This window comes from Symsagittifera roscoffensis, chromosome 7 (genome assembly GCF_963678635.1).
Source record: "Symsagittifera roscoffensis chromosome 7, txSymRosc1.1, whole genome shotgun sequence".
Lineage (NCBI taxonomy): Eukaryota > Metazoa > Xenacoelomorpha > Acoela > Convolutidae > Symsagittifera > Symsagittifera roscoffensis.
This window is the reverse complement of record NC_087068.1, coordinates 14,960,378-14,973,900: the sequence shown is the minus strand read 5'-3', so window position 1 is coordinate 14,973,900 and position 13,523 is coordinate 14,960,378. Positions and strand designations below refer to the sequence as shown.

The 13,523-nt window shown below is 36.2% G+C and overlaps 4 protein-coding genes across 8 annotated transcripts in view; all 4 read left to right on the top strand.

The window, feature by feature from the left end:
• LOC134851452 (transcription elongation factor SPT6-like) overlaps window positions 1-7,206 on the top strand; it is a 207,930-nt gene extending 200,724 nt beyond the window's left edge. For both annotated transcript variants that reach the window (XM_063867552.1, XM_063867551.1), the window contains exons 10-11: window positions 3,648-4,270; window positions 5,875-7,206. In XM_063867552.1, coding sequence (XP_063723622.1) covers window positions 3,648-4,270; window positions 5,875-6,048 — 797 coding nt within the window. In that variant the 3' untranslated portion in view covers window positions 6,049-7,206. The remainder of the gene's footprint in view (window positions 1-3,647; window positions 4,271-5,874) is intronic.
• Window positions 1-13,523, top strand: part of LOC134851455 (DDB1- and CUL4-associated factor 5-like) — a 333,286-nt gene that overhangs the window by 124,839 nt on the left and 194,924 nt on the right. The window lies entirely within an intron of this gene.
• The window catches only part of LOC134851453 (uncharacterized), a 326,278-nt gene that overhangs the window by 124,844 nt on the left and 187,911 nt on the right, over window positions 1-13,523 (top strand). The gene's annotated exons all lie outside the window — the stretch shown is intronic.
• LOC134851085 (uncharacterized) lies at window positions 7,502-12,316 on the top strand. Its single transcript, XM_063867008.1, has 3 exons — window positions 7,502-7,773; window positions 8,766-9,013; window positions 10,966-12,316. The coding sequence occupies exons 1-3, from the start codon at window positions 7,570-7,572 to the stop codon at window positions 11,057-11,059; spliced, it is 546 nt and encodes a 181-aa protein (XP_063723078.1). The 5' UTR covers window positions 7,502-7,569; the 3' UTR covers window positions 11,060-12,316.

Here is a 13,523-nt window from a genome sequence, read left to right as displayed (position 1 = left end):
TACCGGGACTACTGACCCTGTGTTTGGATTGCCTAGCACCGGATGATTGGAGAAAAAAGTTTGCGGAGGCAAATTATTAGAAACAGGTTGAATAACCTGCTGTAACCCTACTGGATTGTTAACGGAAATCTGCGATTGAACCAAATTCGACAAATTTTGTTGTTGTCGGTGAATGTGGTTACTGAAATACAATCCCGGATCACTAGAAGCTGCCTGGCCATTATTCACTCCTGTAAAACTTGATGAGACCAAGTAATTTGTTGATGCAGGATAAGTTGCCTCAGGAGCTGTTGAACGAACGTGCTGCTCTTGATTGGGAACTAAAACAGCGTCAGGCTGATTGTGGTCGACAGATTCGACCCAGTGACGCGTACGATCCTTTTCGTCTATTGTTAGTTGTGGAGAGATTCGAGTTAAACCACTTTCCTCAGCATTCTCGCTGATTTCCGACAACTCATCTTCTAACTCAAGCCCTTTCAACTCAATTTCTGCCAGTTTTTTCCTGTGTTCTTCAGCTAAATCTTCCAACTCTAAACTGCTTTGTTGTTCTAAAAAATATTGTTTCATCTTGTTTTGCTGCTCTTTCAGTCTTTGCCTGCCTCTCAAGTTCCTCTTGTTGTTTCTTTAAAATCATTAAATCGCGCTTTTTCTCAAAGTGTTTTTGACGGAGCGGAAGTATAACTAGATTTCTGAAAACCCGATTGCTGATGTCGGCTGCTTCGATGAGACAACTTAGAGCGGGTATCTGTTTTATGCGACTAGGGTTTTTCACTTTTTTCAGAATGATGAGAAACTTTTGAGCTGCTATCTATTTTGTCCGGCTCTGTTACTGCCTCAAAACTTGTTTTATATGTGATAGCTTCCTGCAGAACTTTATCGTTGCTTTGAGTCAACTTATGCTGCCACATATCCTGTGCCGGTATCAATTCGTCGGGATTGGCACTTTTTGCAGCCATATTAATCAACTCATTATTTATCTCGACCGCTTGTTCTATATAGTTTCTACATTTTTCAATATAAGTATCAATTTTTGAGCAACGACTCTGATTCTATATGTATTCTAAAATTATTTCATGGCATTTATAAAGTTCGTTTTCGAGGTTGCTACGTTTCTCAAACAACTTCTTAATTTTCTTTTGAAACTGAACTTCCATGCTTAATAATTTCAGAAATAAACGACTCTCAGAAAATACTTTATTTTCACTCAAGTAAATCCACAAAATACTTTTACCTGGCGTTAAAGTTAAAGCTTAAACCGGGCTTTGTGAAACAAGTCTCTTTCACGCGCTTTTGAGATGGCGCGGATAGTTTACGGAGCGCGTGCTCTAGAGAACTAGCTCCTAGAATGAATACTATATACTTAAGGGACCTATGCGACGGCTACGTTACGCTTAAGTACCAGCGGGGTGGGAAATTAAGTAGGTAGGTTGAACTCCAACAACGCACATGGAGTAAACCTGAGGATGAAAGAATTCAACTTAACTCACTTAATATCACCGGACCTGACCACTTAACTGGCTTTCGGAAGCGAACTGGCTTTCAGTTTCACCAATGGTGGGTGGGGGATCAGGAAAATTGGTTAAATTCCAACAACACGCGGAAAAAACCTGAGGGTGAAAAAACTCAACTTACTTTGCCTGATATTTTGCTACCAGACCACTTACCATAAGGTTGGTGTCATGTTACAGCACAGTTTCGCAGAATTTTGGGGACGTTTTGAGGATTTTTTTGCAATTTTTTTAAACTTTTTTTCCCAAAATTTTTCGGAAAATTTTGGTCAGCAGGTTCGAGTCATAAACCAATCCAAAAAACTAGTCTAGTACATCTTATCTATGTTCCGATTTTCTGGATTTTCAATCCGTTCACAATTACCCAAAAATTTGTGGTATCGAGAAAAAATGCCAAGTAAATTGACTAAGTACCGATTGTAAGTTATTTCAGTTCAACAGAACTGCCCAAAAATTTTGAGTGTTGAGAAAAAATTACCGGTTGCTAGCTTGCGGAAAAAATTCAACCATATAAGACGTATAAAATTTTATAGCACAACTAGACTGTTTTTAAATCAGTAGAATCTTATAGTTTTGGAGATTGGGCGGTCATCGGTTGGGAACAGGCCTGAGTTGATATCTTTTTCTAAAACCCTTTCTTTAACTCTCAGGACTTTACTCATTCATTGAATTGTTGGCCTCTGCTGTGGGTCTCAAAAACCACGACGGGAAGTCGGCGCCTTGACATCACACCTCGTTTATGAAGACAACTTGTCAGGGAAGAAACCGCGTCTGGGAATACTCGTCGTCTGCGAATACACGTCACCTAAAAACCGTGGTCTGCAAATTCACGTCGTCTGAGAACAAACAGCGTCTGAAAATCCACCTCGGATAACGATACACTGGCAACAGGGGCGGGATCCCTCTGTGGTCGCCACCACTCATCTGGAAAAAATGCGCTCGGGTCTGGCGAGTATCGAGTATTTTATGGAGGCCAGCGAATAGAGAGTAAATTACGTCGCCGGTTTTGCCAGTAATATAACTTATATCACGAAGCTCTGATTAACCGAACAATTAGGGCTCAATCTCCGTAAATCAACAAATATGAAGGATCAAGAAGTTTAAATTAATGAGAGCATTTATCGGCAAAAACTCATCTTAATCTCGGTCGAGCATAAACATCGTATAACTTCAATCTTATTGGTCACCAATTCACAGCTTCAAAACAAATTGGCGCAAGCTAGCCACAAGAACCGTTCGGTAATGTCCTTGAGACAAATTGCTCTTTTTTAAAGGTCAGCCTTAATCAAGGCTGAACCAAATTAGAGCGAAAAGACGGTTAAAATAGGTTTTTTTTTTGGGGGGGGGGTCGAACCTGGTTACGGAGCATCCCATCAAGTTCGTGGCATATTTGAATGCTAGAAAGGAAATGACCTAGGCGGGATTCGAACCGGCGCCGAACCCGCCGGGACGCACCATGTATACGCTTGGCTACTTTCCCTATATGCATTTGCATTTATATGCATTTATACTCTCGCTTACATTTACATTTGTGCTGCAACAAAAAGGAAGGCAAACTCCTTTATCGAACTGCAAAATTGTAAAGGTTACGAAAAACGTGATCGACTTCTAATTAAGAAAATGGAAATTAATTTTCAAATTTCCCAGCCGCATAAAAATTTTACCTATTGAGCAAGTTCTATTGATTTGTCAATCATAAATTGTTCTAGAAGTTCGGAGAGCTTTGAGGCTATCTATTTTTTTCTTGAAAATTAGAAAGTTTTCAAAAAACAAGGCAGTGTTTTTTATTTTTGTTTACTTGCGTTCATTGACTCTATTCCAACTTTCTCTTGGCTATGTTTTAATAATGCTGAAGCTTGATTTTCATCAAAACGATCTCTGTCGTGTGCAGAAAGATTCGTCAGTGCGCTGAATTGGTGTGACTATTGAACTTCGATTAATGAACGCGTAAGCTCGTTTGAATACACCAAAAGGGTATGAAAATTCCTCGATTGAAGATAATGATTTTGACGTAGAGACCTGTTACAAAAACCAAATGCGGCAAAATTTTGCGTTTCTGCGGTAGCTGTCCGTTTAAAACTCACACTGTGTGGTGGCAAATTCATATTATAGAGTCATTATATACAGTTTCTTGTCTAGGTCCTGGACACTTGACGTGCACTTGGAAAGTGGAGGAAGATATCTATCAGCACATTTCAATCGAGGAGCAGCAGCAGGAAAACAGTTTCTCCCTCGGCAAGACCCTCGTCATTAATGGACAGGAGTTTGAGGACTTGGATGAAGTAATTGCAACCTACATAAAACCAATGGCACTGTTGGTGCGAGAAATATCAACCTACAAGTACTACTTCAAACCAACAAATGATAGAACTATTATAGAGCGAGATCTTTTGCAGCAGAAAATGGCAAATCCCTCCAAAATTCCGTATTTCCTGACTGCATGTATCAAGAGGCCTGGATGCTTTTATATTGTTTACTTGCCTCGACAGTCGGTAATTTGGGAGTACATCTCGATTAACCCTAACGGCTTTAAATATCGCAATAAAGTGTTTGACAATTTGAACAAGCTTTTGGGCTGGTTCAAAGTCCATTTTCGAGATCCAAGACCTGACGCCAGACCGCCCCAGCAGTTGCAATCTTCAATAGCAGCAGCTGATTATGGGCTGGGTCTGAATCAAACAAGTCGTGTGCCAGGTAGTTCGAGGCCCCACGCTGACTATGGTCGTCAAATGACGCCAAGATACAATACACAGTATGATTTGGTGAGTAATATGGATACATTTTTTTAAAACTGAGTTTTTTCCATACTTTCGTGGTCATCTTCATGTCCAAACTTTAGCCAACTAGCATGCAAAGTTTGAGCAGGCATGCATTTTAAATGCATGTTCTATTTACACTTGCAGAGTGTCATGTTTACCTCTATTTTGTATTTCACTTTGTTTTTGCCTTTTTTGAAGTATATATTTTTTGCCGTTTATTCGCTTGTGTTTGCGAATTGTAGCTTAGCCCTGTCAAAATTTGTTTTGTTTTCAAAAGAGTAATGAGCGTAGTGAGTACCTTTAGATAAGTCTTGGTAATTTTTTGTGTTTTTTTTTTCAGGAAAAAATTTTGTTCACGCTCAATTTTGATGTTTCGCGGTTTGACTTTTAATTTTTTTTAAAGTTAGGAAAGCAAACCTCAGTATCGAACAGCACAAATGTAAAGTTCATGGAAAACGTGAATGACTTCTAATTTCGAAAATTTGAGTTTAATTACCAGGCTACTCAGCCAAGTAAAAGTTTTAACTATTGATCCAGTTTTCTCAAATTGGGTTAATTTAATCAATAAAGTGTCAAACCTAAATTTTTCGCGAAATTCATTGAGCTTTCAGGCCATCTATTTTGTTTCTCTAAAAATCCAGTCCAAATTTTTTATCTGCTTACTTAACTTTCTTCATTGACTTTTTCAAACGGTATGTTGGCTATGTTTCAAACAATAAGTATATATTTTTTCTGTTTCCTTTCTTGCGTTTTTGATTCAGTCCAACTGTCAGTTGGTTAGGTTTCATGCTGTTTTAAATTTACTATCTCCAGTTTCAGTATCAGTTTTTGTTTTTATATATTTTTTCCTCTTAACTCGGCAAAAAACTGTTTCGTCTTAGCATATCGGCCAAGCGCTCTAATTTTGAGCCGTTTGATGAGCTAGAAAGTTTTTTTTTCCTAATTAATTCGAGAGGGACTTCTGAACTTTTTTGAGCTTACGAGTTTGTTTCATGAAAACATTTTTGTCGGCTCGAAGTGTCTGCTCCAGAATTGTCGGCGTTGTTACTGCTTTTTACGCGAGCGTAGCGTAGCGTGATAGTACGATGTATCTTTTTTCGTTTAATGTGTTTGCCTTTAGTTTACTACAATTTTCTCATGCAAAACCTGTGCATTATAAATCTCCTGAATGCTTGTCGATTTCTCGCTCTTGATTGCGAATTTGAGGCTTCGTCTCTCTGTGTCAAGTTTTGTTTGGATGCCAATTTGCCATTAAGTTGTCTTACTTGACATGTTTTTCTTGAGAGGAACTTTATTCATGACAGAATCAAGACAAAGATCTGAATTTTTTGGTAGATTAGTTTCGACATTTTTCTCATAACAATTTCAGATTTTTTTGCGGCTTGTGTCTCAATTTCTCTCGGTTAATTTGTCGTGCTATATTTGTGTTGCGTCGCAAGTGGTGCGAGGCATGGCTTCGCCTCTTTGTTGCTTTTGCATTATATTGGTCCATGTATTGATGAGTTTGTCCTTATGTTCTCAAGATAGCCTTAATGTTTATTTAGCGCCTTAGAATAGTATTTAGAATCTGATCGTGCAGAATATTATTAGGCAATTCGATTTTTCAGGGATCCAATCAGAGATCTTCCTCAATTTCGCCCCCTCTCGGCAGCCAATCACACCACAGCAGACCTAACTACATGTCAGGAGCCGGGGGGTCGAACACTCCTTCCCACTATGGGTCTCACACTCCGAGTAGATCACACCACAATCACCAAGTCCCCCAATCTACATACTCATAGACAGTAGACTGTTGATTAGATAGAAAAGGAACTACAGATGACAAATTAGTTAAACGTTTCATACTAGCAGAAGAAACATGCTGATAATTTTCAAATAATAGCTCTGATCTGGTAAAATTCTGAGTAATAAATCTGACACTGATGGTTTTTTGGAATTGTATCGTTTTTTAATTGACAAATATTAAAAATATTAACTAAGTTAAAGCTCAAAGGAAAGTTTTGCAGCTTCAAAAAAATTATTGTTCCGCCCACTTCACAAAAAAAGGAACGAAGTGCAGTGCGTATTCAAATTATCCGGTAAATTTCTTAAACTCTGTTGGGCTACGTAAGAGTTTGATATAAATATGTCCATGATTGACTCGGTAGTTTTGGTGTAATATTTGATTTACTAAAAAACCAAAAATGATCATTGCACCATAATGAGTGCACCAGATTAATTCTGCTAAAATGCTGAGAAAATTTTTTCTTCATCCTTTTTAACCTTAAGTCAACCCAATTTGAGAAAACCGCGTTTTAATTTTCAATTTTAAAGCGTTTTGTCCGGATAATTCAAATCAGCACTGTTTTTTTTCGTCCCATTTTGACTACCTCGAAGAAAGCTCATATTAAAGCCATATGAGCTGATTAAAAATCCGGTTAAAAACTTCAAATTTCTCTTACTGTTGAGAAAAACTGGTCTGAAGTTTTCCATTTTTCAAACTGGGTGGCACGAAATTTTCGAATGATACACAATGAGAAAATGAACTTTCATTTTAATTATTCTACAACATGAAAGTTATTTTAGCTATTATTACCACTCATTCTTGCAGTTTTTCACTTATTTCAATTTTCTTTTCCAAAAAAAAGTAACACGTAATTTAAACAAAAAAGAACAAAAAATTGGATTGTTTATTTTCAAACTTTCTTTATTTTGAATTTGTTTTTAAATCAGTGAGATCAGAATATTCTGTGCTCGCTTACAGCAACCGCTTGTCCTTATTCAAATTTGTTGATGTTTATTTGGTTACCGAAAACGATATAAACAATGTGTTGTACTGATAAAACTTACAATGATTAAGTACCTACTGAATATATTTATGAATCTGTAAAGGTGTTTTGTGCCGAAATAGTAAACTCATTCAAGGTTTCGAGTGATAAATTTACTGCTTTTAATTCTTCTTCGTCTTTCAAGTGAAAGTGCAAATACAAATTTAAGGCAGAGGAAAACTTGTAGCTGTAGTTTTATGAATTAAGAGTAGTATTCGCTGGATTTTATTGGAGCTTCGTGGCATCTTATAATGATACAAACGAAACAAAAATACTGACAAAGGAGTAAAGCTTTGAAAAATTATTTAACGAAAAATAAAATTGATGACATTTTAGGCACCTTAAATGTTTTTTGCTTTCGGCGATTCGAGTCATAAATGATTTAAGTTATTTTCAGAAAAATCTCATAAATGATTTACATTGCTTTTCAGAAACGTTTATATATGACCTAATTCAATTTTGAAATCCAAACTATTCGATCCGGCTCAGTACACAATGGGAGCGTGTTGTCCGAAACTGAACAAAAGCCAGTCGTATCTGAGCATGGCCGACTCAGACGCGCCCCTGTTGCCGGGGGGAGGCACCCCCAATGGAACCCTGGGAGGGGGCCGGTCGGTGCCAAATGGCACTCTGGACTCGAGTAAAGATGCTGATGAAAGAGCAGTGTACACGAAGATTATAGATGATACACAGACACAGGTAAGTCTGAAGGTCACTTTTGCCAGAAAATAACAGGAAAAGGTAATTTTGTTTGAGCTTTCTGAAATCTGAAATGCCATATATTTGATATGTCAGAATGGCATCTGGTAGATCGAGGGTAATATAACATTCAGAGGCGGATTTAGGATGGGGCAGGAATTTGACCTCATTAACGACAAGAATTTTCTGCTGACTGACCAAATTATTTGTATTCTAGTTTCGAGGCGAAGCGACAGCTAATTTGAAGGGTAGCGCACGTCATGAGGGGATGTGCGTTTTTTTGGTCGAAACAACATTCCAAAAATGCCCAAAAAAGTTCTTTTGCCTGTTTTTTTTTCTTCAAAAAGTTGTTTGACTAGCAAAATTTTTGATCAACCGTACAATCCCCCCCCCCCCCCCCCCCTCTTAGTGACCTACCGTAGAATGTACTCCCCAAGCATGCATTAAATCTATTAAATCTGAAAATTGATTATGTATAAAATATGCATTTCATGCAATCGAGCAAATAAAATTGATTCAAATTTTTTTGCATGCGGGATCGCATTTGTATACTGTTAATTGCTTAGATTAATGTTTTAATCCAATTTTTTTTTCAGTAAAACGGTTAATTTTGAATAATTCTAGGCTATTCTCAAAGTTAGTTCATGGAAAATCTATATTTTCTCCCCCTAAATCTATTTGGCGGGGGTGGGGAGGGAATTGTACGGTTGATCAGAAAATTTTGACTAAATAGGGTCATTATATTGTTTTTTTTGGGAGTGCTCGGAAAATCAATTTAGCCGTTTGAAATGATTTTATGATGTTAATCTGTGTCCCTGATAAAATGTACTATTTTAAACCTACTTATAGCCATAAGAATTAAAAGAAGACTGCAATCCGTTTCAAATTCTCGAGTAGCTATATCAACTTGTTTTAAAAATGGAATTGAGTATCGAGTCACAGTTATCCCAGCTCCAATCATCTTTCACATTTAAAACGATTCGCTGTTTCAGATCATTGACGTGATGGCAGTTGACCAGAGGTCTGGAAATGTGTCCGAGCTAGTGGACAGAGGCACTGCTTACCAGTCCAAACTGCAGGCTATGGCCCACGAGCACAACAAGTCTCACTCCCCCCACAGATACTCTCCGGATGGGGGGTCAAGTGGAAGTAGTGGAGGGGCAGGCAGCTTACCCAAAATGGCTCTATCGTCAGATGCTAACTTCCAGATGTTGCCACATGTCAATCCACAGGAAGTGCTGTGAGTTGGTTCAAAATGTTTCGCGGTTATTTAGTGTATTACTTATTTAGGTTTTATTACTTATTAAGGTCTGGTGTTTTTTTTGTTCGTTTTTTTTTACAGAAAAAGTCTTGAAAATTGTGCACGTTCAAGTCTGATTTTTCGCGGTTCGTCTTTTGATTTGTTCTCAAGTTCTATTCAAACTCATTTGATAAAAGCAAGGCAAAAAGCGGTCTCCAATAACAAAAGTGTAAATGGCCCAAAAAATTACTTTGTTTCGAAAGCGTAATTAATTACTGAAAGGAATTTTCTGATTTCTCAGCGAAATAGTAAAATAGACACAGTTGTCTCTAAATTGGTTAGGTTTTATGGAAAAAATTCAAATCATAACTGACCGTAGAAATTCAAAAGAGCTTTAACGTGATTTATATTTCTCTCCAAAATTTGAAAATTAAAGAATGTTCAAATTAAGTGGAAAGTTTTTTTTTCGGTTTTCTTCCACACTTTTCCAACCATCCGTTGGCTTTGTTTCAGTTTTTAACGAAAACCGTGTTTTGGCTTGATTGACAACTTTTTGTAAAGAGTATATAAACATACATCAGACTCTTATATAGTCGCGATGATTTTTTCTTTTTTTTTTCAGGAAAATAATTAAAAGTTATTCAAACTCAATTTTAGTTTTTAAGGGTTTGGCTTTGTTTTCTTTTCAAGTTCAGTTCAACTCTTTCGTTAAAAGAAAGGCAAATCGAAAAGGAAAAGTGCAAACGTCCCAGAAAACGTGATCGAGTTTTAGTTTCGGAAGTGGAATTTAATTTTCAGATTTCCCAGCAAAGTAAAAATCTATTGATCCAGTTCTTTGATATCCGATTAGTAATAAGTTAACACAGTTGACTCATTTTTCTTCCTAAGGAACCATAAAAAGTTATTTGTTTTAAACAACAGTACAAAAATTCAAAAATAAGGCTCCATATATCTCGCATTATTTTTGAAATGCATATTTTTATACATAATTTGGCTTATGCTTTCCAATTTTTTACGTGCAAAGTTAGTTTGTTATATTCTAAATGATTGCTTATGTAGCTGCTTTATTTGTGGCTATTGTTAGCAAATTGCCAAGGGCTCGAAGCGCAGATGCGAGGACAGGGTCCAAAATCTCCTGGTCGTAGTGCCTGGTCGTTATTTAGGTATTTAATAGGTGTAGACGGTTTCTAGGGTTAATGTTTTTCAATTTTTTTGTTCGTGGTTTTCGGCCTTGTTACCGTTTTTTTAAAGTTTTTTTTGTGTTCGTGGTTTTCGGCCTAGTTACTGTTTTTTCAGTTTTTTTGTGTTCGTGGTTTTTGGCCTGGTTACTGTTTTTTCAGTTTTTTTGTAATTGAATTTATATTATCTCGTACCGTTTATTATCGGCTTATATAGTTCAGACTTAGCTTTATATAGGTCGCGATGCTTTTTAAAGTTTTTTCTGGAAAGTTTGAGTTTGTCAGGCTCAATTTTACTTTTTCGTGGTTTATCTTTTGATTTCCTAGCTCAGTTCATTTCATTTGTTAAAAGGAAAGCAAATTTCAATATCGAACAGCAAAAGTGTAAAGGTAACGAAAAACTTGATCGACTTCTAATTTCGAAAATGGAATTTAATATAAATTTTAGCTATTGATCCAGTTTTTTCAAAGTGGGTAAATTTCATTAAAAAAGTGTCAATCATAAAAAGATTTAGAAGTTCAAAGAGCTTTCGGGCCTCCAATTTTTTCTTTGAAATTCGAAAAAAAAAAATGTTCATTTGCTGCGTTCATTGGCTTTCTGTTGGCTATGTTCATGGCTAGTTTTTATGGTTGAATCATTTTTCATTTTCTCTCGTTGGTTTTCAAAGACATTTTGCTTCCGTCTAAGTTACTCTAATCTGCCCAAACACAAAGATAAGACTGCATTTGGCAGTTACTCAGTTTTGCAGACCGCGATAATTTAAATGTTTACAGGATGATGAATGAAATTCTGACGCAATTCGAAGAAGCTTACATCGAGATCAAAGTAAAACACAACGAACCCTTGGTCACGCCCCTCGAAATATGAAGAAACACAGCAACTACAACTGACTGCCCTGCCATGCCCATTTTTTGAAGCAAACAGCAATGTCAAGTGACGCTTAGAAAGAAATGAATTCTATTTAAATACTTGTGTTTTAAGATCGAAAGTAGATAAACAAGAAAAGGCTTCTTTTTATGTGCCTATTCATTGCTCCTATTTTATAATGCTTATCAATGATGATAAAATGATGTAATTCTGTCTTTCTCTCTCCATATTTGAATATTTTGAAAATAATTATTACGAAATCGCTGAACCAGTTAATGACTAAATGGGCTTTCTGTCGAAAACGCTGAGGTGGTTTAATTGCACTATTTAGCACCCTCCTTTTAAGTTCGAGAAATGATCTGTTTTCTTAAACTTATCCTTGGAGTGGGTTAATATTGTGTAGGTAGAGGTTTGTTTTATTGTACCGCCACTAATTTAGATTTCTCAAGTGTGCAACTCATGAAAATTAATGCTTAGTTATCACTTACCAGCAAATTGAGTTTCTTGAGGTTCTTTTATTTCCCCGCGACCCTACTCACTTATAGGGTTGGTGACATACGGGACAATCCGTTCGGAACCGAAACAAGATTCGAACCCTCAACTCTTGTGTTAAGAGCCGCGGACTTTACCCACTCAGCCAAGGCTTCGAAACTTTAAGTGTCATTCACTGGTGGTACTGTGATGCAATATGCAGTAGAGTATAGTCGTAGTCAGTTACTCAGTTAGTTAACGTGGTGCTCACTTCTTTATACATTTTGCTCATCTTCATTTTGCCCATCGCAATGAGACTTGTATTCTAGCGATCACGTTCTCAAACACTCGTATTCAAACTAGTCTTCAAAAACTCTATTTAAGTTGAATTGATTCTGCAGCTTTGATGGTCCGCAAAAACAGATTATGCGTTCGCATAAAGTTCTAAGTAGTAATCTTAGTTAAAAGTTAATTTCAAATTAAACGTTATTGATTGAAAATAATGTCAAAATGAATTCGCAAGGGATCTTTCAAACCCTAAAAATAGAAAAACCTGAAAGTTAAGTGTGGTTTAGTTCAATTCATTGTTGAATGCTGTTGGCTATCGTTTTAGTTTTCCAGCTCCTTTTTTGCTGCATTGAATGAACAACTAAATTAAGTGCTTTCGTTCGATGAATATGAAGTTGTCTAGTTTAGTTACTCTGGAGTTGTGTAGTTATTAACCAGTAGCTTAACTAGTGCAAGTTATCTAAAGTCTATTTATCGTAATTAAATTCTATTTTCTCAGTTGTTTTCAAGTTGTCAGATGAAAATTTTTATTTAAAAACAATTTAAAAACGCTTTTTTCGTATCATTGGTTTCAGCTCAAAGTTTGTTGGCTTAGTTGCCACATCACTGATTTTTCTTGTGCTGTAAAAAACTTTCATTGTAGTTGCAAGTGCAAGTGTTTTTCATTGGTGGTCATCTCCAAATCTGTACTTTTGTCAACCAACTGACAGATGTTGAGCATTTTTACATTTAAAATGCCCGTTCTGTTCGATTTTTTTTAATTTATGCTGTATTCAGTTTTTCTTTTATGTCAATGAACGTAGTGGTGACACTTATCTAGGTTATGTTGATTTTTCTTTCAGGATTTTTCTTTTGTATAATTTGTTCGCTCCAAATATGATTGTTTGCTGTTTGAGTTTAGACTTCTTTTTTAGTTCAATTCAAATCATTTGCTGAAAGAAAGGGAAACTGCGTTGCCCAATTAACGAAATTGCAAATGTCGCGCAACAGGCGAGTTTCGGAAATATTTTTTAATTCTTAGATATCCCAATGCTATAAAATTTACTCGATCATTTACTTGCACCAAATTGGGTTGATTTCATCTCGAAACTTTCACTCTAAATTTGTACTGGAACTTTGAGGCTTTTTATTTTTGTGTTTGAAATTTGAAATTAAAAAAATTTTTACATTTCTATCCTTGTTTTCCTTGACATTTTTCCAACTTTCTGTTGGCACTTTATTCTGCTTAGTATATTGAGAAAAAAAGAGGATAACAATACGAGCATAGTCATATTCGACTTTTTTGATTTTTCAATGGCGTAAAATGAAGCTTCAAAAACTAGTGTTTCAAACCGTTTTTTTTTTTCAACTCAGAAAAGTTTTTTCGATAGTGGAATGTCGATCGATTTAGGACGATTCTGATTATTAGCTATGATACCGGATGTTGGAAAAACTAAGCACACGCGGAGATAATATTTCTCGCCACTACCAGTGGTTGGAATACATATGATTTTTCCTTTAGTGTTTCTCGTTCGTTTAAAACGTGCATCATAATATTGCTTTTTGAAGCAGGCAAATTTGTTGTTTTTAAGATTCGATGAAAATAGCTTAGGTCTTGATGATTTTTTTTTTTTAGAAAAAGTCTTTTTAAGTTACAAGGAATGCAAACTACGCTATCGAACAGCAATAGTTTAAAGGTCATGAAAAACGTGATCGGCTTCTAGTT